Raw genomic sequence first — 25,139 nt, 5'->3', positions numbered from 1 at the left:
ACTAACAGAATATTACAACTTAATCTGAGAGGATCCGCATGATACTGCTTCAGTTATAAAGGACTTGGTAAGGCCACATCTAGAGTATTGTGTACTGTACAGATCACTGTACTTAGGAAAGAATGCTAATCTATTGGACGCAGTTCAGAGAGAAGATTTACTCGACTAATATCTGCAGTGAGTGGACTGCCTTATAAGAGAAGTCTCGACCTGCATTCTCTAAAGTTTAGAAGAGTCAGGTGACTTAATCGAATCATATCAGATCTTGAAGGGAATGACAGGCTGGATGTTGAAAGATTTTCCTCTTGTGGAGGAAACTAGAACTGGGAGTCAGCGCCTAAAAATAAAGTGGTGTCCATTTAAGGCAGATGAAAGTTACTTTTCCCTCTGAGAGTTGAGAGTCTTTGGAATTCCTTTCCTCAAAAGGTAGTAGATGCAGAATCTTTGAATATTTTAAGGCAGAGGCGGACAGATTCTTGATTACCAAAGGATGAAGATTATTGAGGATGTACAGGAATGTAGAGTTGAAGTTAAAATTCGATCATGTTCTTATTGAATTGTGGAACGGTCTCGAATGATCAAGTGGTCGACTCTTGGACCTTGTTGGTGGGTACGTACCGAGAGTATGGTTAACAGCATGTGTTGGATCTTGTTCTCACAGATAAAGGCAGTGAATCCAAAGGCAGGAGGTTCTTCTGAATCTCTTTCTATCTTTGGTTTGGCCACAGCTAGAGCCTTGCATCCAGTATTGGTCATCACACTTTGAGATTGGTGAGAGTGTCTTTGAGAGGGAGCAGAGGAGCTTTACGAAAATGGTTCCAGGGATTGGGAATGTCAGTTGCAAGGTCAGATTGAAGAAGCTGGAGTTGGTCCCTTTGGAGCAAACCAGAGTGAAGGCAGATTTGATAAAGGTGTATAAGATTATGATGTATTTGTTCAAGGCATCCAAAACCAAACCATTCCCAGTTGCTGATGGGGCCACGGTTAAGGGAGACAGATTTGACGATTCAGGCAAGACATTCAGAAGAAAATGTGATAAAGACTTACATTGGGCAGCAAGTGGTAATGAACTGAATGACTGTGATTGGATTACTCTGAATGGGTTGGCATATTCTCAATGAGTTGAATGGCTTCCAGCTGTGTTGCAGTGACTCAGTGAAGATATTCAAGCAAGAAACCATAAAACTTACAGTTTACTGCTCATTTGTATAAGATATTTGTACTTCAGTTAAACCCTAAAAGTAATTATATGATTAAGGATGTGAGCCATCCTGGTCCAACCAAGGAGTTAAGATAAGATGTTGACTGTCTGAACAGTCAATTGAATTCACTGAAGTAGTTGGATAATTGGGAATGTGGAATACTGCAGTCTCAAGGCTGGTGGGAATTGGGGAGCTCAAGGAAAGATTGAACCAAAAGCATAGAGCTTAAATAAAACTTCACCTTATACCCTAAACCAATACGGTACATACCCACCAACAAGGTCCAAGAGTGGGTGCGAGGAATATACTGCCAGCAGTGGAAATCGAGTCAGATTCATTAGGTACATTTAAGCAACTATTGGATAGGCATATGGATGATGATAAAATGTAGGGTAAGTAAGTTAGTTTAGTCTTAGAGTAGGGTAAAAGATCAGCACAACATTGAGGGCCGAAGGGCCTGTACGGTTCTATGTTTTTTTCCATGTCAAGACCCCGGTTAACACCCCCACATGTGTGTTAAATCAGTCTCGCCAACACTTTATGAACTCATGCTCAGCTCTTTGCTGGCTCACTTATATATCTTATTTAACATGGCTGCTTTGTTCTTTCAGAACAGTAATACCCTTGAACCAGTTGATGTGCCTGAAGGGATTGTGTTCAGACCTCGCAAGCATGAAGTGGAAGAGCTGAACTTGAAAGATTTCCTGGGAACACCAAAGGTAAAGTTAGAATTCTGTCTGGTGTTTAGTCCATATCATAGAATCATAGAGTAATATAGCAGGGAAACAGGCCCTTTGGCCCAAACTGGTCCATGGTGCCCAGTCAGCTAGGTCTTTTGGCCGTAATTGGTCCTTAAACCCTTCCCATCCATATATCTATCCAAGTGTTTTTTTTAAATGCTGCCTCAACCACTCTCTCTGGCGGGTACATATATTCCATATATGCCCAACACTCTGTGTGAAGAAGTCCTCCTTAAACCTTTGCCCTCTCACCTTACAAACCTATATCCTCTAGTTTTCAATTTCCCATCCCTGGGAAAAAGATTATATGTATTCAACCTAAATATGCCCCTCATGATTTTACAAACCTCAATAAGGTCTCCCTTCATTCTCCTACGTTCTTCGGCATAAAGACCTATCCTGGCCAACCTCTCCCTATAACTTAGGCTTACCAGTTCTGGCAACATCCTATTTGCACTTTTTGCAGGTTTTGTGAAGATCTGTCAGTCAGGAGCTGGTTGGATTCGTTATTGGTCTGTTCGCCGAGCTGATGGGTTCCAACCGGAAACTGCTCAAACAGAATCGCGTACATTCAAAGTGGAACAGTACAGCAGTACTTCACAGGAGGCAACACAGTACTGATGGTGTCATCTTGAAAGGGGATGAAACATCTGGCCACTGCTTGACGAACAGACCAACAACGAATCCAGATTAACTAAGTCTTTTCTAGAACAGGGTGACCAAAACTATACACAATATTCGGCAAGTGCGGCCTCACCAGCAATTCATACAACTGTAACACAATGTCCCATCTCCTATACTCAGTGCCTCAACTGATGCAGGCCATCATGTTAAATACCTTCTTCACCACCCTGTCTACCTGTGATGCCACTTTCAATTAACTATGTACTTGTACTCCCATGTCCCTCTGTTCCGCAACACCCCTTACCGTTTACTATACAAGTCCTACCTTGGTTTGACTTTCCAAAGTGCAACACCTCACACTTATGCTGGTGCTGCCTGAGAAAATCAGGCTTTTTTAACTTATAAATATGTTTAAATGATAACTTGGGGTTGCCATCAGATGCAAATCATTTTTATCTCCTGTTCACACCATTATTACATTAAATGATACTTGTACAATTAATGCCCTTTCTATTTTCCTGCTTCTTGTGTATCTCTCTTATTTGGTCTGTTCTAGGACACTCCCAAGTCAGTTTTCATTCCAAAATGCTCTGATCCTGAGCGGGGTGAGAGGGAATGTGAACTTCACTCAGAAAGGGAAGGGGAAGGGTTGAATCTGTCCCCAGAGGTCCAATTGTTTTCCTACTTAGAAACAAAAAGACAGATGGCCCAGTTTCCAGAGAGTTTTGAGCTCACTAACACATGAACCTTTTTCACTCTGTTGCCAGGTGATCTCATCCATTGATCCAAATGACAGCTTTGCAGGATTCAAGCCGCTTGGTCCATCGGTATGTCGTTCTGAACAACTGGCCAGAGAGGGGAGGAGGGAAAGTGGAGACATGAGGAGAGGGAGGAACCAGGATACATGCAGTTGGGAAGGGTTGCACAATATAAAGAGAAGTGGAACGGTGGAGAAGGTGCAGCAAGCCAGGAAGGGGAAGAAAGAACAGTCGATGGATCTATTGCCCACTCCCTCATATAGAAGATGTAATGTGGGGCAATATGAGATTATATAGTTTGGCAGAAGGAATAGAACAGCTGAATGTTATTTAATTTGGGCTGGACAAAGAAACTGCAGAACAGAAAGAGTTGGGGCCCTCGTACATGATTCACAAAAAGCTAGCATCTAAGTTCAGTAGCTGTTAGGGAAGGCAAATGGAATTTGGCCTTTATTTCAAGGGAAATGGAGTATAAAAATTGGGAAACTAAGTGACACTATACCAGGTACTGGATTAGACCACTGATGGAATTCTATGAACCATTTGGTATCATTATCCAGGGAAAGATGTATTGGATTTGGAGGCAGTCAAGACAAGGTTCACTAAAGGGATATGGAGAGATTTGTTTGCTCGGATGGGTTGGGTTTGTTACTCATTGGAGTTTAGGAGAGGTGAACTTATTGAATAGGATGACATATCCAAGTATAAGGAACAAGGAGATACTGGAGATTTGGGCAGATTTAAAAATGAACCTGTGAAAGCATCTAATGCCCCTCCTTATTAATCTTAAAATGTCCAAGAAACCCAACTGAAATCTCCAGCTATAATGTCTTTGTGAATTCAGATGACAAATATTCATTTACGACTTCACCCACTCCTCTGGCTCCACCAACAGATTGCCCGTTTAGTCTCTTAATTCTTTCTCTGGTAATTCTCTTACTCTTAAAAGATGAACAAAATGCCTTGGAGTTTTCTTTAATACAATCTGCCAAAGATATTTTGTGGCCCCTCTTTGCCGTTAGAATCTTTTTAAGCCACCCCCTACAGACTGCTGAGGAGCCTCTCCTGTTTTTAATGCTCTGTATCAAACATAGAACATAGATCAATACAGCACAGTACAGGCCCTTCGGCTCTTGATGTTGGCCCAACCTTTTATCCTACTCTAAGATCAAACTAACCTAAATGCTCTGCATTTTACAAGCATCCATGTGCCAATCCAAGAGTTGCTTAAATGTCCCTAATGTTTCTGACTCTATTACCAGTGCATTTCATGCACCCACCACTTCGAAAGAACCTAACTGACATCTCCCCTAAACCTTCCACCAATCACCTTAAAATTATGTCCCCTCATGATAGCCATTTCCTCCCTGGGAAACGGTCTCTGATTATCCACTCTATCTATGGGGCGGCACAGTGGCTCAGTGGTTAGCACTGCTGCCTCACAGCACTAGGGACCTGGGTTCAATTCAAGCTTCAGGCGACTGTAGAGTTTGCACATTCTCCCAGTGTCTGCATGGGTTTCCTGCCCCTCACAAAGTCATGTTGACTATCTCTAATCAAACTATGTTTTTCCAAATAATGATAAATCTTGTCTCTCAGAATCCTATCCAATACTTTACCCACCACCAATGTAAGACTAACTAGTCTATAATTCCCAGGTTTATCCCTATTCCCTTTCTTCAACAAGGGAACTACATTTGCCATCCTCCAATCATCTGAGAGTACAATGATCATTGCCAAAGGCGTAGCACTCTCTTCCCTTGGTTACTGTAGAAACCTTGGTATATCCCGTCTGGCCCAGGGGACTTTTCTGTCCTCACGTTTTTCAAAAGTTCCAGTACATCCTCCTCCTTAACATCAACCTGTCCGAGTATATCAGAACGTTTCACGCTATCCTTACAAATGACAAGGTCCCTCTCATTAGTGAATACCGAAGCAAAATATCCATTAAGGATCATCTCCGATACCAGGCAGAAGCTCCCTCCACGATCCCTGATTGGCCCTGCCCTCGTTCTGGCCATCCTCTTGTTCCTCACATAAGTGTAGAATGCCTTAAGGTTTTCCTTAATCCTATCCACTAAGGATTTTAGATGCCCCCTTCCAGCTCTTCTAAGTCCATTCTTCAGTTCCTTCCTGGCTAACTTGTTACCCTCTTGAGCCCTGCTTTCTCAACCTTTAGTAAGCTTCCTTGATGTTCTACATCTCTTGTCATCCAAGGTTCCTTCGCCCTACCTTCCCTTTCTTGCCTCAGTGGGACAAACCTATCCACAACAAAAGCTTCCTTTATTTTCTTTACCAAACTCTCGATGTCACTTCATATCCAGGCTTCCAGGGATTTACTGTCCTTGTCCTTAATGTTAGCTGGCACTGAATTCTCACTTCTATCTTTAAAAGACTCCTACTTTCCAAATGTAGATTGACCTGCTGCTCCCAGTCTCTGTTTGCCAGATCCTGTCTAATGATATTGAAATTGACTTTTCCCCAATTTAGACATTATACTTCTGCACTATCCTTTTCCCATTTCAGAATGACTTTGAAACATATAGAGATATGGTCAGGGTCCCCAAAATGTTTGCCCACTGACATTCAACCATTTGATTAATTCACTAGGATTAGGTCTAGCACTGCCCCATCTCTCATAGAACTATCTAAGTGCTGGCACAAAAAGATTACTTGGATGCCAAAAAGCTCTCCAGTCAAGGTGGACGGAGTGGTTGCTAAAAGTGATGGATGTGATGTTGGTTTAGTGGGTTATTTTGTCCTGGCTGGTGTCAAACATCTTGAGCATTAGAGCTGCACTCATCCATGCCTGTGGAGAATGTTCTGTTGCACTCCTGACTTGAACATACTGCATAGGCTTTGGGGAGTCAGAAAGTGAATGATTGGCAGAATTTCTGATTTGCTCTTGTAGCCACTGTACTTATATGGCTAGCCCAGTTCAATTTCTTGTCAATGGTGATTCCCAGAGTGTTAATGGGAACTCAATATTGGTAGTGCCAAGGGGAGATGGTGTGGTTCTCATTTATTGAAAATGGTCATTGCCTGATATTTGCATGGCACAAATGTCACTTGCTACTTATTATATCAAACATGGATACTGTCTCGATCATGCTGCATGTGGTCACACGACACCAGGTTATAGTCAACCAGGTCTATTTGAAATCACAAGCTTTCAGAGCATTGCTCCTTTGTCAGGTGAAGTAAAGAAAATGCATAGGCACAGAATTTATAGGCAGAGAGGTCGAAAGATCATACAAAGTTTGTGAGTGGAGTGCTAATAGGCTGAATAATAAGTCTCTGTAAGTGATCAAAAACATCAGATGGTGTGAGCAAATTGTCCACAGCTGAATGGCAAGTGAAGGAATAATCTATAATCCAATTAATTGAGGCAAAGAGATAATTACAAAAAGTTTAAAAATATGGTGGTGCTAGAGACAACTCAGATGGCTGGAAGAACATGATAGGTATAAGAGTTGTAAGTAACAAACTCAAAACTGTACAAAGTAATTGAGGTAGAGAAATCATTACAAGTTATCAAGGTGATGGTGTCAAAACAAGACAGTAAGGAAGATTTTGCAAATGCAGAACAATATGGTAGGGTTATATGAACCCAAGGTCACAGTTGAGGACATCTCCATGAGTACGGAACTTGACTATCAATTTTTGCATGTAATTGTGTACCTCAAAGGCCACCTTGGAGGGCAGTTACCCGAAGACCAGAGGCTGAATGCCCTTGACTGCTCAATTGTTCCCTGACTATGAGGGAGCCTTTCTGCCTGGTGATGGTTACGTGGTGTCCATTTATCCGTTGTTATAGCATCTGCATGGTCTCACCAATATACCTTGGGGTCCTTGCCTGCAGCTTATGAGGTGGACAACATTGGCCGAGTCGCATGAGTATCTGCTGTGTACATGGTGGATAGTATTCCCATGTGTGATGGCAGCATCCATGACCTTGATCTGACATGTCTTATAGAGGTTGTTGTTTCAGGGTTGTGTGATGTTATGGTTGATGTTCACTTGAAGGCTGGGTATTTGCTGCAAACGATGCTCTGTTTAAAGTTTGGCAGTTGTTTTGAAAGCAAGGACTAGGGATAATCTTGGCGAGATGTTTGTCCTCATCAATGATATGTTGAAGGCTGCAAAGAGCATGGCATAGTTTCTCTAGTCTGCATTTTTCACCATGACATGTTGGAACTTGTGATCAATGAGTTGAGCATCGTATCTTGTTCTTTTGAGGGAGTCTTTCAGCATCTTTAGGTGTTGGTCGCATTCCTCCTCATCTGAACAGATCCAGTGTATACTCAGAACTTTTCTGTCGGGGTGGCTTCCTTAATGTGTTTAAGATGGAAGCTAGAGAAGTGCAGTGTTGTGGGGTAATCTGTGGGCTTGTGGTAGAGTGAGGTACTGAGTGTCCATCCTTGATGGAGATGCGTATGTCCAAAAATGAGACTGATTCTGAAGAGTAGTCTATGGTAAATTTTGATGGTGGGATGTAACTTATCATTTTATTGTGTAGTCGTTTCAGTGATGCCTTCCCATGATGCAGAGGAAGAAAATGTTGTTGATGTATCTGGTTTACAGTGTTGGTTGGGGGTCTGTCCAGTAAAGAAGTTCTGCTTGAAACTATTGGCGTGTTGGGATGTAAATTTGATCCTGTTTTGACACCATAACCTTGATAACCTGTTATGGTCTCTCTACCTTAACTAGTCTGTACAGTTTTGGATTACTTGTTACTTTGGTTAAACCTTTGGCATGTTATTCCAGCAATTTGGTTTGTCTCCAGCATCACCTTCTGTTTAATTTTTTGTAATTATCTCTCTGCCTCAATTGATCGGATTAAAGGTCATCCCATCAGATGTTAACACTTTACTCACTATCTGACATTTCTGCTCACCTGAAGAGACTTCTTTTTCAGACTGTTAATGCTCTACTCACACCATTTGTATGACCTTTTGATCGCTCTGCCTATAAATTCTGTGCCTGTATGTTTTTCTTCACTTAACTGGCGAAGAAGCAGTGCTCCGAAAGCTTTTGGTTTCAAAAAAACCTGTTGGACTATAAGTTGGTGTCGAGTGATTTCTGATCCCTTCCACCCCAGTCCAACGCTGGCACCTGGACATCATTGCTGCCTGTGGACATAGACATGCTTCGGTATCTGAGGAGTCATGAATGACACTTGTCACACATTACTGGGGCAATGATGCCCACTATTCCCAGAGCCATTATAAAACTTAAACGTTTTTAAAATGGTGTTGAATTCCTTGGTTTGCCTGTATTTTAAACCCAGGATGACAGTAAGCACAGACAAGTTTGCTATACTTAACAAAATTAATATGTATTAAAAGTAATTAGACTCTTGCACCAGGGTAAACTTATGGATTGCCATCATATAACTTTACAAACGCGCTCTCTTTTGCACAAAAACACATGAACACCCTGCACATGCTCCACATACACGCGCAGGTTGGACGATGGTAGCTGGCTTGATAGGATTGCCCTGTTTATTGTGGACCAGACAAATCTGGCAATTTTTGATTTCATTGAATAAATGCCAGTGTTAGAGCTGTACAGGAACAGCAGGGTTAGGGATGCAGCGAATTCTGGAGCACAAGTTTATGAGAGGCACGGTGGCTCAGTGGTTAGCACTGCTGCCTCAGACCACTGGGGATCTGGGCTCAATTCTAGCCTCGAGTGACTGTCTGTGTGAAGTTTGCATGTTCTCACTGTGTCTGCATGGGTTTCCTCTGGGTGCTCCCATTTCCTCCTACAATCCAAAGATGTGCAGGTTAGGTGAATTGGCCATGTAAATTGCCCTTAATGCTCAGGTATGTGTAGGTTAGGTGCATTAGTCAGGGGTAAATGTAAAGTAATGGTTTGGGGAATGAGTCTTGATGGGTTACTCTTCGGAGGGTCAGTATGGACTTGTTGGGCCAAGTGGTCTGTTTCTACACTATAGTGATTCTATGAAGATCTTTGAAGACTATTGCCAGAATGTTACCAATGCCCATAACCTTTGCAGTATCCTGAGCCAACAGCCTATGAGTTTCTTTGATATCACATGAGGGTGAACCAAGTTGTTGAAAATTGGTGTCTGTGATGCTGAGGACATCTGAATCATCCACTTTGTACTTTTGGCTGAAGACTGTTGCAGATGCATTGATCTTGCTCTTGCTCTTGCATTCATGTGTGATGAAGGATGGGCATGTTTGTGGAGCATCATTTATTGTATCCATTGCTCCTGATGTGGTCTCCTCTACACTGGGGAGACTGGACACCACCTAGCAGAGTGCTTTCGGGAACATCTCTGGGACACCTGCACCAATCAACCCCACCGCCCCGTGGCCCAACATTTCAACTCCCCCCTCCCACTCGGCCAAGGACATGCAGGTCCTGGGCCTCCTCCATCGTCGCTCCCTCACCACCCAATGCCTGGAGGAAGAACGCCTCATCTTCCGCCTCGGAACACTTCAACCCATGACATCAATGTGGGATTTCACCAGTTTCCTCATTTCTCCTTCCCCCCACCTCACCCCAGCTCCAACCTTCCAGTTCAGCACTGTCCCCATGACTTGTCCTACCTGCCTATCTTCCTTTCCACCTATCCACTCCACCTTCCTCTCTGACCTATCACCTCCATCCCCACCCCCATTCACCCATTGTACTCTTTACTACTTTCCCCCACCCTCCTCTCTGACCTATCACCTCCATCCCCACCCCCATTTACCTATTATACTCTATGCTACTTTCTGCCCACCCCCACCCCCCTCTCATTTATCTCTCCACCCTACTGGCACCCTGCCTCTCTTCCTGATGAAGGGCTTTTGCCCAAAACATTGATTTTCCTGCTCCTCAGATGCTGCCTGACCTGCTGTGCTTTTCCAGCACCACTCTAATCAGACTCTGGTTTCCAGCATCTGCAGTCCTTGTTTTTACCGTGTTTGTGGAGCCTCCTCCCTGCAGTGAGTTCAATTGTTTTCCTCCACCGTTCAAAACATGATGTGGCAACACCATAGAGCTCTGATCTATCCATTGGCCTGGGAATGTTTAGGCCTGTTTATCTTAGGCAGCTGATGCTGTTTGGCATGTATTCAGCCCACCATGTCTATGCCAACCAACAAATCGCAAACTGAACTAATCCCATTTACCTGCACTTGGTTCCTTAGTCCTGTGCTATAGCTCGATATTTTTAGGTATTGCTGGTGCTGCTCTTCCGGCATGTTTCCTGCACTTGTTTTCTTTTGAACTGGGGTAAGGCTGCGCCATAAGGTTACAGATTATGGTTGAATATAATTCAGCTAATGTTTATGGTCCACAGCACCGCATGCACGTCTAGACTTGAGTTGCTAGATCTGTTCAACTTCTCCCACTTAACATATTGATAGTTCCACAGAGCACGATGGTGGATGTCCTCAGTGTGAAGGTGGGGCTTGGTCTCCACAGGACAATGTGGTGGTCACTCTTGCCAGTACTGTCATGGACAGATGCCACTGCAACAGACAGATTGATGAAGGTGAGATCAAATCTGTTTCTCTCTCTTGCTGGTTTCCTTACTGCCTGCTGCTGACCCAGTCTAGCATATATGTCCTTTAGAGCTCTATCAGTTCAGTCAGTAATTGTGCTGCTGAGCCATCTTTGGTGATAGACACTGAAGTTCCCCACCCAGAGTACATTCTGTATCCTGGCCACTTCCACAAAGTGGCATTCAACATGGAGTGATTCAGCAAGTGAGTTGGTGTGGTACATGGTAATGAGCAGGATATTTCCTTGCTCATGTTTAACCTGAAGCCATGAGACTTCATGAGGTCCACAGTCAATGTTGAGGACTCCCGGGGACAAATACCTCCTGATTATGCCATCTCTGCTGGGTCTGCCCAGCTGCTAAATCAGATCATGCCTAGGGATAGTGATGATGTTGTCTGGGGCATTGTCAATAAGCTATGATTCCGTGAATATGACTATTGCTTGCTTAGTCTGTGAGACAGTTCTCCACTTTTGGTACAAGCCTCCAGATATTAGTCAGGAAGACTTTGTAGGGTCAACACGGCTGTGATGGTCATTGTCATTTCTGGTGCTTAGGTTGATGCTGGATAGTTTGATCTATATTGCTTTCCTGTTAGACTTTGTAGCAGTTTGAAAGAACTAAAGGGCTTGCTTAGCTTTTTAGAGGGCATCTGATAGTCAACCACGTTACTGTGGGTCTGAAGTCACAAACCAGATCAGGTTAACTATTAGTGAATCAGCTGGGAGTTCATGAGCATTGTAAATTTTATGGTCACGTTATTGAAATAAGTTTTTAATTCCAGATTTTATTAACTGAATTTAATTACTACTAGATGCTGCAGTAGGATTTGAAGACCTGCTCCCAGAGCATCAGTTATAGGCCAGTGACATCACCACTTCCATTGATCAACACTCCTCCCACCTGGACAGCAATATGTTCCCAACTCCGCACACATCTCGTGTTGTTTTTATGACACAAGGATAACAAGCTAAATCACTAGATTTGCAACACAGTGAAATGAAAACATTCAATAATCTTCATATTTACTCAAATGTTTCTAACCAGACTTTACGAACAATGGGTATTGGACACCCAAGTTTATAACATAAACAAAAATTAACAATTTACAATGATTGATGTAACTTTAGCAGAATGTTGATAAACAACAAAGCAATCTAATTAATATCTTCAATGTAAGCCCAATCTTCTTTGATCATAAACCCCACTCTCACATGAATAGACAGGCAGATAAGGTTTAAATTAAATTTATCAGACTGATAATTGTTTCAGTAATGAATGCCCCAGACCTTTGTGAAGTCCTTGGATGATATGTTGTATTATAAGTACGTATATCTTGCTTGATTTCCAAAGTCAATGGGAAATGAAAACAGCCTCCACAGACTTCTAGAATTATTCACCCACTTGTTAGGGACTGGAATTCCCCCCTCAAAACATTCAACAAGCTAGCAATTGGAGTGAAACCCATCACAGAGCAAAAGGAAAACAACAAAAACGGAAGCTTTCAAAATGATAAAGTGAAAATAAACTGTGGATTTAGACTATCTGCTTGAATGGTTCGAGAACTCAATTTAAATAACAGCCTGTCTGTACTTTATTTTACAGAAACCAGGGGAGCAAGTTGTCCGGTAAGTACAGGTCAGTCTTCTATGTACATACCTTATTGACTTTATCCCTGAACTTTACTGTCTGTGCTCATTAAGCTTCCATTCCTTGATTGCCACGTTCCCGCTCCTTGCTTGCTGAGTTCTTGTAACGTGCCTTACTCACTGAGTTCCCAAGACAGATGGAGAACAGATATGATTTGATGATACTCCCTCCCGCAGGGCACCCTCAGGAATCATGGCCTTTTTCCTCAACTGAGGTTTCCTCGTTATCATGGTTGACGGGGCCCTTAGCTGTGTCTGACCCATCTCCTGCACTTCTACTCTTATCCCTTCTCTTTCCTCCCACAACGATAATGCCCCCATGGTCCTCACTTACTACCTTACCAGCTTCTGCACCCAAAGAATTGTAAGCTTCCATTTGCAACGTGTCCAGTAGCATGCTATAACTGGACACACATTCCCCTTCCTTCTTATCAGCATTCTGCAAGGACTGTTCCCTCCGGGACACCTTGGTCCACTCATCCTCTACCTCCAACACCTTCCTCCACCCCCATTACACCTTGCCATGTGATCATAGACGGTATCATACCTCTCTGTTTACTTCCTCCCTCCAGGTTGACAATGGAGTAGCAATACAGCATTCAAGCTGCTGAGCCTTGGAGCCCAGAGCTCGTCTGCTTTTCCTTTTTTCTCCCCTCCTTTCTCTTTTTTTATCAGCTTTAACCATACTTGCCTTCTTGTGGAGAACTCAGATTGCATTGAGATATCTAATGCGTTGGATACAAGGTTGTGTTCCCAGCAGTGGTGGTGGAGGAGGTAGGTGAGTTCGGGTCCAGTGCCTGTTGAAGGATCCGGCAGCTTCAGCGTTGGCTGTATTTCCGAGATCGGCCTAGCGTGGACTCATGGTGGTGATGTTGTCAGCAGAGGCAAGATGGCACTGAAGTATGGCGACACAATTCTGCAGTGATGCGTGGTGAGGGTACTGGAGGCTGGCCAACTGCCTTTGCAGGTTGGAAGAGCCCAAATCCAGGCCCAGGGTTATGCACTTAAGAAACACCAAAATGTTGAAATTTTCATTTTATTTTTTATTTTTCTACCTTTACACCCAATTCTAGTTTAGAACATAGAACAGTCCAGGCCCTTCGCCCCTTTGTGCCGAGCATTTATCTTAATCTAAGATCAACCTAACCTAGACATCCCTCAATTTACTGCTGTCCATGTGCTTGTCCAGCAGTCGCTTAAATGTCCCTAATGTCTCTGACTCTACTTCCACCACTGACAGTGCATTCCACATACCCACCACTCTCTGTGTAAAGAACCTACCTCTGACATCTTCCCTGTACCTTCCTTCAATCACCTTAAAATTATGACCCTTTGTGACAGCCATTTCTGCCCTGGGGAAAAGTCTCTGACTATCTACACTCTCTGTACCTCTCATTCCCTTGTACACCTCTATCAAGTCACCTCTCTTCCTTCCTCTCCGCAGTGTGAAAAGCCCCAGCTCACTCAACCTCTTTTTATAAGACATGTCCTCCAGTCCAGGCAGAATCATGGTAGATCTCCTCTGCACCCTCTGTAAAGCATCGACATCCTTTTTGCAAGGTTTGTAGCTCAGGTTGAGGTTTAGGGTGTAGGTTTGCTCGCTGAGCTGTAGGTTTGATATCCAGACGTTTCATTGCCTGGCTAGGTAACATCATCAGTGGGGATCTCCAAGTGAAGCGAAGCTGTTGTCTCCTGCTTTCTATTTATATCTTTCTCCTGGATGGGGTTCCTGGGGTTTGTGATGATGTAATTTACTGTTCGGTTTCTGAGGGGTTGATAGATGGCATCTGAATCTTTGTGTTTGTTTATGGCGTTGTAGTTGGAGTGCCAGGCCTCTAGGAATTCTCTGGCATGTCTTTGCTTAGCCTGTCCCAGGATCGATGTGTTGTCCCAGTCGAAATGGTGGCTTTTTTCATCCGTGTGTAGGGCTACAATGTAAAATACCACCATTTCGACTGGGACAACACATCTATCCTGGGACAGGCTAAGCAAAGACATGCCAGAGAATTCCTCGAGGCCTGGCACTCCAACCACAACGCCATAAACAAACACATAGACTTAGATACCATCTATCAACCCCTCAGAAAACGAACAGGAAATGACATCACCACAAACCCCAGGAACCCCATCCAGGAGAAAGATATAAATAGAAAGCAGGAGACAACAGCTTCGCTTCACTTGGAGGTCGCCACTGATGATGTTACCTAGCCAGGTAATGAAACATCTGGATATCAAACCCACAGCTCAGCGAGCAAACCTACACCCCACTCCTACATCTACATCTTTCCTATAATGAAGTGACCAGGACTGGACACAATATTCCACATGTGGTCTAACTAAGGTTTATTAGAGCTGCAGCAAAACCTCATGGCTCTTAAAATCAATCCCCCTGTTAATGAAAGCCAAAACACTGTACGCCGCCTTAACAACGCTGGTCAGGCAGCATCTGAGGAGCAGGAGAGTTGATGTTTCGAGCATGAGCTCTTCATCCAGCATCTGCAGTCCTCACTATCTCCTGTTTCTCCACACTGCCAAGAATCCTGTCTTTAACCCTATATTCAGCATTCGAATTCAACCTTCCAAAATGAATCACTCACATTTAACAGGTTGAATTCCATCTGCCACTACTCAGCCCAGCTCTGCATCCTGTCAATGTCTTGTTGTAGCCTGAACAGCCCGCGACATTATCTACAAAACCACACAAACTTACTAACCCACCCTTCCACTTCTTCATCCAAGTCATTTATAAAAACTACAAAGAGTAGAGGCCCAAGAACAGATCCCTGTGGGACACAACTGGTTACCGACCTCCAGGTGGCATACTTTTCCATCCACTCACTGTCTTCTTTTGGCCAGCCAGAAAGCCACATTTCCCTGTATCCCAGACCTCCGAACTTTCTGAATGACCCTACAGTGGGAACCTTATCAAGTGCCTTACTGAAATCCATTTACACCACATCCACTGCTCAACTTTTGTCAACTTGTCTTGTCACATCCTCAAAGAACTCAATAAGGTTTGTGAGGCATGATCTGCCCCTCACAAAGTCATGCTGACTATCTTTAATCAAACTATGTTTTTCCAAATAGCCATAAATCCTATCTCTCAGGATCCTTTCCAGTACCTTGCTTACCACAGGCATAAGACTGACTGGTCTGTAATTCCCAGGGATTTCTCTATTTCCTTTCTTGAACAGAGGAACAACATTTGCCTCCCTCCAATCATCCGGTACTACCCCCATGGAGTGTGAGGATGCAAAGATCATCTTCAGATGTGCAGCAATCTCATTCCTCACTTCCCGTAGTAACCTTGTGGTGACCCTTACCTTCCAAATTCTACCGGAGGAGCATGCAACTGCCCTAACATCCATTTCCACTATTCTGAATTCCCAAAGAAACTATTGAAAAATAAACTAGGAACCTTACCAAATCGGTGCACAGAACCTTTTTTATTGTTAGAGGAGGTGGATGGGTGGGAGACACTACCTGAGTAGTGTTTCGGGTAAAGCAACCACCCAAATATATTACCTCACTTCCTCAGCAGTGCCGTGTCCGCTCCTGCTCAGCGTGCGCTGCGCCTATTCCCGAGGTCCCCGCTCTCACCACTCCCAGTGCTGCTGAAAACATGGAGGCCGCTAATCCCATGAGGTGAGTTAATTAAGTTTATTTCTGTATTTAAGATGGCACTGGAGAGTGGCAACATTACACAACTTATTCCAGTATATTTGTGATAAATACATGTGACAATAAAAAAATCAATTGGGCCGAATTAGCAGATGGACTGAATCAATATCATTATCCAATGTCCAGATGTATCTTGGAGGTGAAGCAGTGATTACTGCACTTCATTGAATCTAGTCTACTGTATTCACTGCTCACAATGTGATCTCCACTACATTTGAAAGATGAAACGTGGACTGCCCGTAAAAATGATCTGGAGCTTCCTGTCATGCCAACTGTCTGTCTCAGGCCTGCCTCAGTACAATTTGTAAGGACAGCATCTAATTTTCTACCTAGGGACCCTGCAATGTCTCGGACTCAACATCGAGTTCAATAACTTTAGACCTGATTATGTCCTCACCCCCATACCTGGTCCTGTCATGACAAGGATTTCTTTTAACACAGACAATCCCCCAATGTCTCATAGTCTTGGCTCTCATTATCAGTTATTCATCTTCTCTTCTGTCCTGGCTTACTATTAATATTCCCTTGTCAATAATACCTTCTTTATATCTCTCTTTCTGTAGGCTCTGTCTCCACCTGTCTGCTCACATCTCTCCCACCTCCCAGTCTTAAGCAGAAATACCATTTTTTACTAGCTGCTATTCGTTCTGATGAAGAGTCACTGAATTTGAAATGTTACAGCTTTCTGCCCACAAATGCTGCCAGAACTTGCTGAGTTTCTCTCGCAATTTCTTTTTTTTGATCTACATTGCCAGCATCCACAATTCTTTATTCTTTCTCCAATAACATAAAACGTAATGTGATCAGTTTCTAAATGTTATGGAATTCAATGTTGAGATCTGAAGGCTATAAAGTGCTAAAATGTAAAACAAATCACGGATCCTCAAATTCGTTGGAACAGGCCTGGATAGAAATGTTGGCATGACAATAAGTTACTTTATTGAAATGGTACTTTATTCCTACGGACAGAGAAGAGGCGTTCCACAAAGCATTGTTTGGTCTCACCCCTTAAAACTGCATTGTGAGCCACAAATGCAGTAGACCAGATTGAAAGAAGTAAATGTAAAGTACTGCTTTGCTTGGAAGGTGTGTTTGGAGTCTTGCACAGTGAGGGGGGAGAAAATGAATGGTAAGTGTTACATCATCTGTGATTTCAAGGTGAAATGGGGCAGTGAAGAAATATTTGGTGTGATGAGAAATGGATTAGTGTGTCAAGGCGGTGATGGTCCCTTGCAGAATGCTGACAGTGAGGTGGGAGAAAAGAAGTTTGAATATTATAATATTTGAAGCTATGGACCAAGTGCTGGAAAGTGGGGTTTGTGTAGATAGTTCAGCACAGATTTGATGGGTCTAAAGGCCTTTCTTGTACTGTATGATCCTATAACTGTGTTTGGTAATGGCATCCTGCTGGAGTTATTGAAATGGCAGTGGAACAAAGTTTGAACCTGTTTTCCAACAATATCCACTCCAATTTCTCAATTCTGACAGAAATATTATTTTGAACTCAACTGTTTAATTTATAATTTAACTGACTATTTGATGATCTCCTTTGGGCTGTTGAGGCAATTTTATGACTTATTTTCCAGCCTGGTGGCATAGAACTCTTTCGGTTCTGACAACTTGAAAACCTCCATTGTTAGCACTGCTGCCTCACAGCGCCAGAGACCCGGGTTCAATTCCCGCCTCAGGTGACTGACTGTGTGGAGTTTGCACGTTCTCCCCATGTCTGCGTGGGTTTCCTCCGGGTGCTCCAGTTTTCTCCCACAGTCCAGGTGAATTAGCCATGCTAAATTGTCCGTAGTGTTAGGTAAGGGGTAAATGTAGGGGCATGGGTGGGTTACGCTTCGGCGGGTCGGTGTGGACTTGTTGGGCCGAAGGGCCTGTTTCCACACTGTAATGTAATCTAATCTAATCCATACAAGCTCTCACCATCTGGAGACTTTACACAGTAAAACTCATCTGCTAGGGAGACTATTATCCTGAATTTAAAACATAATCCTCCTAAACTGATGTCAAAAACTAAAGTAATAATTCCCGGTCTGGTTTCTCTGTCTGACATAAACTCAGTAGTGTAATTTTTCCATGAATTAACTTCACAGAAATCTTGCTGGGCATGTGACAGAACCGTGTATTTTCTTGAAAGCTATGCATTTAATCACTGTTCTCAATGACTTTATGACCGTTCTTTTTAAAAAAAAAAGGACTTCACAGAACGTACAGCACAGAAAAGGCCCTTTGGTCTGTCACATTGGCTCACACTTAACTATCCTAATCCCATTTTCTGAAAATTGCCCCATAACCTTTCACCAGTTTCCTCATTTCCCCTCCCCTCACCTATCCCGGATCCAGTCTTCCAACTCTGCATCACTCTCATGACCTGTCCTACCTGTCCATCTTCCTTCCTACCTATCCGCTCTACCCTCCTTTCTGACCTGTCACCATTACTCCCCACCTTCATCTACCTATCACACTCTCAGTTGCCTTCCTCCCCAGCCCCACCCCCCTCCCATTTATCTCTCTACCCCCTTGGCTCACAAGCCTCAATCGCGATGAAGGGCTTATGCCAGAAATGTTGATTCTTCTGCTTCTCGGGTGCTGCCTGACCTGCTGTGTTTTTCCAGCACAATACTCTCCACTGTGATACTTCAGCAGCTGAAGTCCTCACTGTCTCCATAGCCTTGTATGCCTTGATATTGAAAATGCACACCTCAGTACTAATATTATGATATTTCTACCTCTACCACCATCTGAGTTCCAGATTCTTCACCCTCTGGGTGAAAAGGTTTTTCCTCACACCTTGTCTATAACTTCTGTCCCAAACAATAGGGCTGTTGTCTCATTAGAGACTGGTTTAACCTGAGGATCCCCATGCATCGGGTGAAGGGAGACTTTGAGAAGGAGAGTTCTTCATTGTGACCTCAGCTGGTATGGGAATTGAACCAACATTATTGGTGTTCTGGATCAAACCAAGCGCACTCAAAATATATCAGGGAGATAGCATAGACCCTAACTTTTGTCTTATTTAAATAAGGTAAAGGAACAAAGTTTAGCCTGTTTTCCAACAACATCCATTGCAGTTTCTCAAATCCTAGAGAACGAAGGTGCTGTGTTCCAGATGTAAATTGATTGATAAAACTACTTGGCTTTAAGCAAAACTGACTTTATTCTTACACTACAGTTAAAATACAACCAATAAAGAAGAATTGGCATAACTTCAACTCCATTGAAATACTTAACAAAATAATATTTTATTTAACTATTTAATTCAACTGTTCCAATGTAACACACATGGCAAAGGCTATTTAAGTGAAATGGATGCTCTTACATGTGATCACCAGTCCAAGAGAAAGGAACACTGAAATAAACAACCTAACAGCCAAGAGAGAACTTGTGCTTTTCCTACAGCAGAGAGAGAGAGAGAGAGCGCTGTATCTAGCAGCTTCAACAGCCAAAAAACAGCAACTTCAACTTCAGTTGAAAGCAAAACTACCACCCTGGCTCTGAGTGAGCCTGACTCTACCCACTCACACTTCTTTTGTCTAATTTTTAAAAAATACTCTGGGAGCTCAAAGCTGTTTACCCACTGCTTCTGAAGTAGGCATATTGGCAACACCTTTCTGCAAGAAAAAAAAGGCGCAGAACATATCTTTGGTAAAGGCTAGCATCACTCTATATTGCAAATCAGCCATCCAGCTTACACCCCCCAACCTCCCCGACAGACCACGCACCTTCAGAATCTATTAAGAAAGTAGCCTTGACCCTAACGTTTTCTTATTTTAAAAGTAATTATAAGGTGTTGCATTCCAGATGCAATTCTATTGGTCAAACTACTCAACGTGAAGCAAAACACAATTTATTTGTTTGTTGTAGTTAAACTACAACAAAAGATAGAATTAAGAAAAGAATTGACTTAACTGTAACTCTGTTGGAAAACCTAACAGAATAATAGATTCAGTAACTATTACTAAATAACTGTTCTGACATAGCAACGTCCCATCAACACATACTTGGCAAAAGGCAAATTTAGAAAACAGATTATCTCACATATAACCCCAGCAGCCCATTAGGAAAAACATCATGAGAACTGAGAGAGTGGGTAGTAAGAAGAGATATTCTGCAGCAACAGAGCCAGCAACAACTACTACTGAAAAACTAAGAAACTAAAATCCTGGTTCTGTGGGAGCATGACCACACCCATTCAGGCTGCTTCTAGTGTTCCAACTTTTTTTTAAAAAAACAACATCTCACAAGCTGTTTACCTCATGACCTCCTAAAGCCATAGTATTATCACAAATGTGGCCATTGTCATTGCTTTTGAACCAAGTGACCTCCTAGGTCCTTTCAGAAGGTGCTAATGAGTCCCCCACACAGCTGTGGTTCTGAGTTACCCATAGGCCAGACAGCAAACTGCCTTCTCTAATGTGTGAATATGAGTGAACCAGATGACGTCTTACAGCAATCAACAATAGTTTATTTAATTTCAGTTTCTAGCAAATGTTATAGTGAAACCAGTGGCCCTGAGCATTTGCTAGGGCCTCTGGATTATGTTACCACTGTGCTACCAGCTCTCCTCTAGAATATTGCCTGATTTCACTTCTGCCTGAGCGTGTTTGCTTCTGAAACTCTCAGCCATGCTTTCATTCCCTTTGAATTTCACTATTCTGATGCATCCCTAACTGATCTCCTACATTAAATCTCTGTAAATGTGAGATGATCCAAAATTCTGCAATCCTATCTTGACATGGACCAAATCTCACTTGCCCCTGTGCTTGCTGACCTACATTGCTACAGGTCAAACGAAGTCTTAATTTCAGAATTCTCATCCATACTTTGAAATCACTGTATCGGCTCACCCCTCCTTACCTCTTTTATCCATCTAGCCTCTGAGATGTCTGTTCTCACTTCCAATTCTGCCTGCTTAAACGTGAGGAGATGGCCTAGTGGAATTTTTGCTAGACTGTTAATCCAGAGATCCAGATAATGTTCTGCGAACCTGGGTTCAAATGATAATCATGAAACCATTGTCAATTGTTGGGGAAGACCCATCAACTTCACTCAGTCTTTTAGGGAAGGAAATCTGCCATTCTCACCTGGTCTGGCTTACATATGACTCCACATCCATAGCAATGTGGTTAACTGCCCTCTTAAATGCCCACTTCAGTTGAAGAGACAATTAGGGATGGGCAGCAAATGCTGGTCTAGCCAGCAACGACCACATCCTGTGAGTGATTTTTAAAATAATACTTTTAACTGTTTCACCTCTGGTAACTGTGCTTTCAGGTACTCAGGCCTTCTACTCTGGCTTGCCATCTCTGGACAGCCCAATCTCCATACTCCTTTTAAGTGCTCTTTCTTCTGCACTAATTTAATACACAATTCAGACTTCAATTCTGTTCAATGATGCTTCTGTGAAGTGTCTTGGAATGTGGCATCTCTATGTAAAGACATGGTAAAGAGATTGGTATTAAATCTGTGCTGAACTACCTACACAAACCTCACTTTTCAACACTCCACTCACACCATTTGTATGATCTTTTGATCTCTCTGCCTATAAACTCTGTGCCTGTGTGTGCTTCTTTCTCACTTCACCTGATGAAGGGGCAACGCGTTTAAAGCTTGTGATTTCAAACAAACCTGTTGGTCCGTAACCCAGTGTCATCTCAACTTCTGATCTGTGACTAATAAAGGCAGGTGTATTGTGTGACTTCTGAAATACCTTGTTTATCTGTCCTGCCGCTTTCAGGAGTCTGTGGACAAGCATCCCAAGTTGCTTCTGCCTCTCTGAGCTTCTCAGTGTCCTGCCATTCATTGAGTACTCCCCTGTCTTGTTACAGCTTCCAAATTGCATCACCTCACACTTAGAGTCATAGGGATGTACAGCATGGAAACAGACACTTCAGTCCAACCTGTCCATGCCGACCAGATATCCCAACCCAATCTAGTCCCACCTGCTAGCACCCGGCCCATATCCCTCCAAACCCTTCCTATTCATAGTGTTAAATTCTATTTGCCATTGATCTGCCCACCTGTAAATCCATTTATATTCTCCTGTAACCTAAATCCTACTTCTTCACGATCAACCACCCGGGCATAGAGTCATTGAGATCCACACCGCAGGAAAAGGCCTTTCAGCCCATCTCGTCTGCGTTAGTCAATTGGCCCAAATAGTGTTGATTACCTTGGCATCGCAAGTGATCACCTAAATCTTCTGATGTGTTATTAGGGTTTCTGCCTCTACTGCTCATATAGGCAATGAGTTCCAGATTCCCACTACCCTTTCACCTCTTCTCCTCTTCACCGTTTACTAGATTTTTTTTTAGATTAGATTAGATTACTTACAGTATGGAAACAGGCCTTTCAGCCCAACAGGTCCACGCCGACCGGCCACCCATACACACCCATTCCCCCACATTTTCCCCTTGACCTAACACTATACGGGCAATTTAGCATGGCCAATTCACCTAACTTGTACATTTTTGGACTGTGGGAGGAAACCAGAGCACCCGGAAGAAACCCACGCAAACACAGGGAGAATGTGCAAACTCCACACAGTCAGTTGCCTGAGGCAGGAATTGAACCAGGGTCTCTGGCGCTGTGAGGCAGCAGTGCTAACCACTGTGCTACCATGCTGCCCTTTACCTTAATTCGATGCTGCCTGCTCATTGCTCCCTCCAAGAAGGGAAAGGTTTCTTCCTATGTACCCGATCCAAGCCCCTCATAACTACAGATATCTCAATCGTGTTCCCTCTCAACCTCTTCTGCTCTGAGAAAAATAGCCCTTGTCCAATCTTGCTCCCTTCATAACTAAAACTCTCCAGCCCTGGAAACATCCTGGTAACTCTCCTCTGCACCCTCTCCAGTCCTATCACATCCCTTCTAAAAAGTGGATTCCAGAATTGCACACAATATTGTCGCTGTGACCTAACCAACATTTTATACAGTGCCAGCATAACCTCCATGTTATTAAACTCTTATGCCCAGCTAATAGAGGCAAGTATGTCATGTGCATTTTTAACTACTTTATCTGCTTGCTTTGATACCTTAAGGGATTAATGTATATGCAAGGTACTTGCTGTAGAGGTAGTGACTGGTTCCTGGAGTAAGGATGCTAACCAATGAAGGAACATTGAGGAGACTGGATTTGAAACCTCAAGAGTTTTAAAGAATGATGACTGGTATCATTGAAACTGACAGAGTTCTTAAAGGGAAAGTAAGGGTAGATGCATGAGGAATGTTTCCACTGGCTGGTGGGTGTAGAACAACCAGATGCTGTCTCAGAATAAGAGATAGGACATTTAGGACTGAAAGGAGATGGAATTTCATCACTCAGAGGGTGGTGTTTTTATGTTCCACCTGTCAGAGATTGATAGATTTATAGATATTAAAGATACCAGGAATATGAAGATCATGCAGGGAAATAGACTTGAGAAAGAAGATCAGTCACAATCTAGTTGAATGGCGGAGAAGGCTCGATTAGCCAAATGGCCTCATCCTGCTCCTATATCCTCTGTGATAGATTTTCAGAAACTAGGGAATTAAGGTGTGTTGCGATAGTCTGCATCGGTGGAATTGAGGTAAGTATTGATTCTAGGAGTGCAATGTCTGACTCTTGCTTCTAATTCTTGTGTTCCAGACTGCCTGGAGTGAGATTGAACCTTCTGCAAGTGTTGAAAATGTCAACTATTGGTATCAGCAGTCCCTAGATAATGTATTCTGTTGTCTGTTCTCAGAGGAACAAGAGGGTATCACCAGGTGCTGTTCGACTTTGCTCCAAAAACAGCAAGTGAGGTTGAGGCAAAAGCTGGGAATGTTGTCTTTGTCTTGGAGAACGGAGAAGATGGATGGTCGACTGTTATTGCAGACAATGAGGTGGGAACTACTGCTTGAATTTCTTTCCCTGTACTAGTACATTCATATTGACTCTGCCCATTTCATCAACACCAGTTCCTTCACACATTGCAATTGACTCCTAATCCTGTGGTTTTGCATGGACACTGGTGGAGTTTTCATCATGTGTGTTAATGAGCTGGACCATACAGATTCCGAAACACTCCTATTTAGTGTTAAGTGTTGAGAAAAGGGTTTGGAGGGTTGGGGTCAGGATGTGTGGGGTTGGGGGGTGAGGTTGTGCTTGAACCAGGATTCAGAGCATAGCTGGGCTAGGGTCAGGGTACAAAGTTGTGATTGAGTTTGGTGCTGTGCTATGTTGGGAATGGGGACTGTTACAGGGCTTAAGGGTCAGGTTGGACTGCGCTGGAACTTCAGGTCATGGAGGTCATAGAAACTAGGTGCAGGAATAGGTCACTTGGTGCCACCATTCATCATGATAATGGTTGATCATGCAATTTCAGTATCCCACTCCCACTTTCTTTCCATACCCTTTGATCCTATTAGCTGCAAAAACCACTTCTAGCTCCTTCTTGAATATATCTAATGAACTGGCCCCAGCAGCTTTCTGTAGTAAAGAATTTCACAGGTTCACAACTCTGAGTGAAGAAATTCTTCCTGATCTCAGTCCTGAATGGCTTACCCCTTATTCTTAGGCTGTGATCCTTAATTCTGGACTTATCCAACTTGGGAACGTTTTTCCTGCATCTAGCCTGTCCAATCCCATGAGGATTTTATAGGCTTCTGTGAGAAGCCCCCTCCCCCACTGCGCACTCCTGCTTCTAAATTCCAGTGTACAGGGCATTAGTTAGGGCCACTTTTAGAATATTGCGTGCAATTCTGATCTCCCTCCTAACGGAAGGATGTTGTGAAACTTGAAGGGGTTCGGAAATTATTAACAAGGATGTTGCCAGGATTGGGGAAAGGCTGAATAGGCTGGGACTGTTTTTCCTAGAGTGTTGGAGGCTGAAGGGTGACCTTTTGGATGTTTATAAAATCATGAGCAGCATGGATTGGATAAATAGACAAGGTATTTTCCCTGGGGTGGGGGAGTCTAGAACGAGAGGACATAGGCT

The 25,139-nt window shown here is 43.2% G+C and overlaps 1 protein-coding gene across 1 annotated transcript in view; it reads left to right on the top strand.

Moving 5' to 3' along the window:
* LOC140469282 (neutrophil cytosol factor 2-like) overlaps positions 1-25,139 on the top strand; it is an 82,318-nt gene that overhangs the window by 24,792 nt on the left and 32,387 nt on the right. Inside the window, exons 5-8 of the mRNA XM_072565625.1 lie at positions 1,814-1,921; positions 3,334-3,393; positions 12,452-12,474; positions 23,907-24,045. Coding sequence (XP_072421726.1) covers positions 1,814-1,921; positions 3,334-3,393; positions 12,452-12,474; positions 23,907-24,045 — 330 coding nt within the window. The remainder of the gene's footprint in view (positions 1-1,813; positions 1,922-3,333; positions 3,394-12,451; positions 12,475-23,906; positions 24,046-25,139) is intronic.

Source organism: Chiloscyllium punctatum, chromosome 49, assembly GCF_047496795.1.
Source record: "Chiloscyllium punctatum isolate Juve2018m chromosome 49, sChiPun1.3, whole genome shotgun sequence".
Lineage (NCBI taxonomy): Eukaryota > Metazoa > Chordata > Chondrichthyes > Orectolobiformes > Hemiscylliidae > Chiloscyllium > Chiloscyllium punctatum.
The sequence above is the reverse complement of the archived record's forward strand: the minus strand, read 5'-3'. Positions and strand labels throughout refer to the sequence as shown.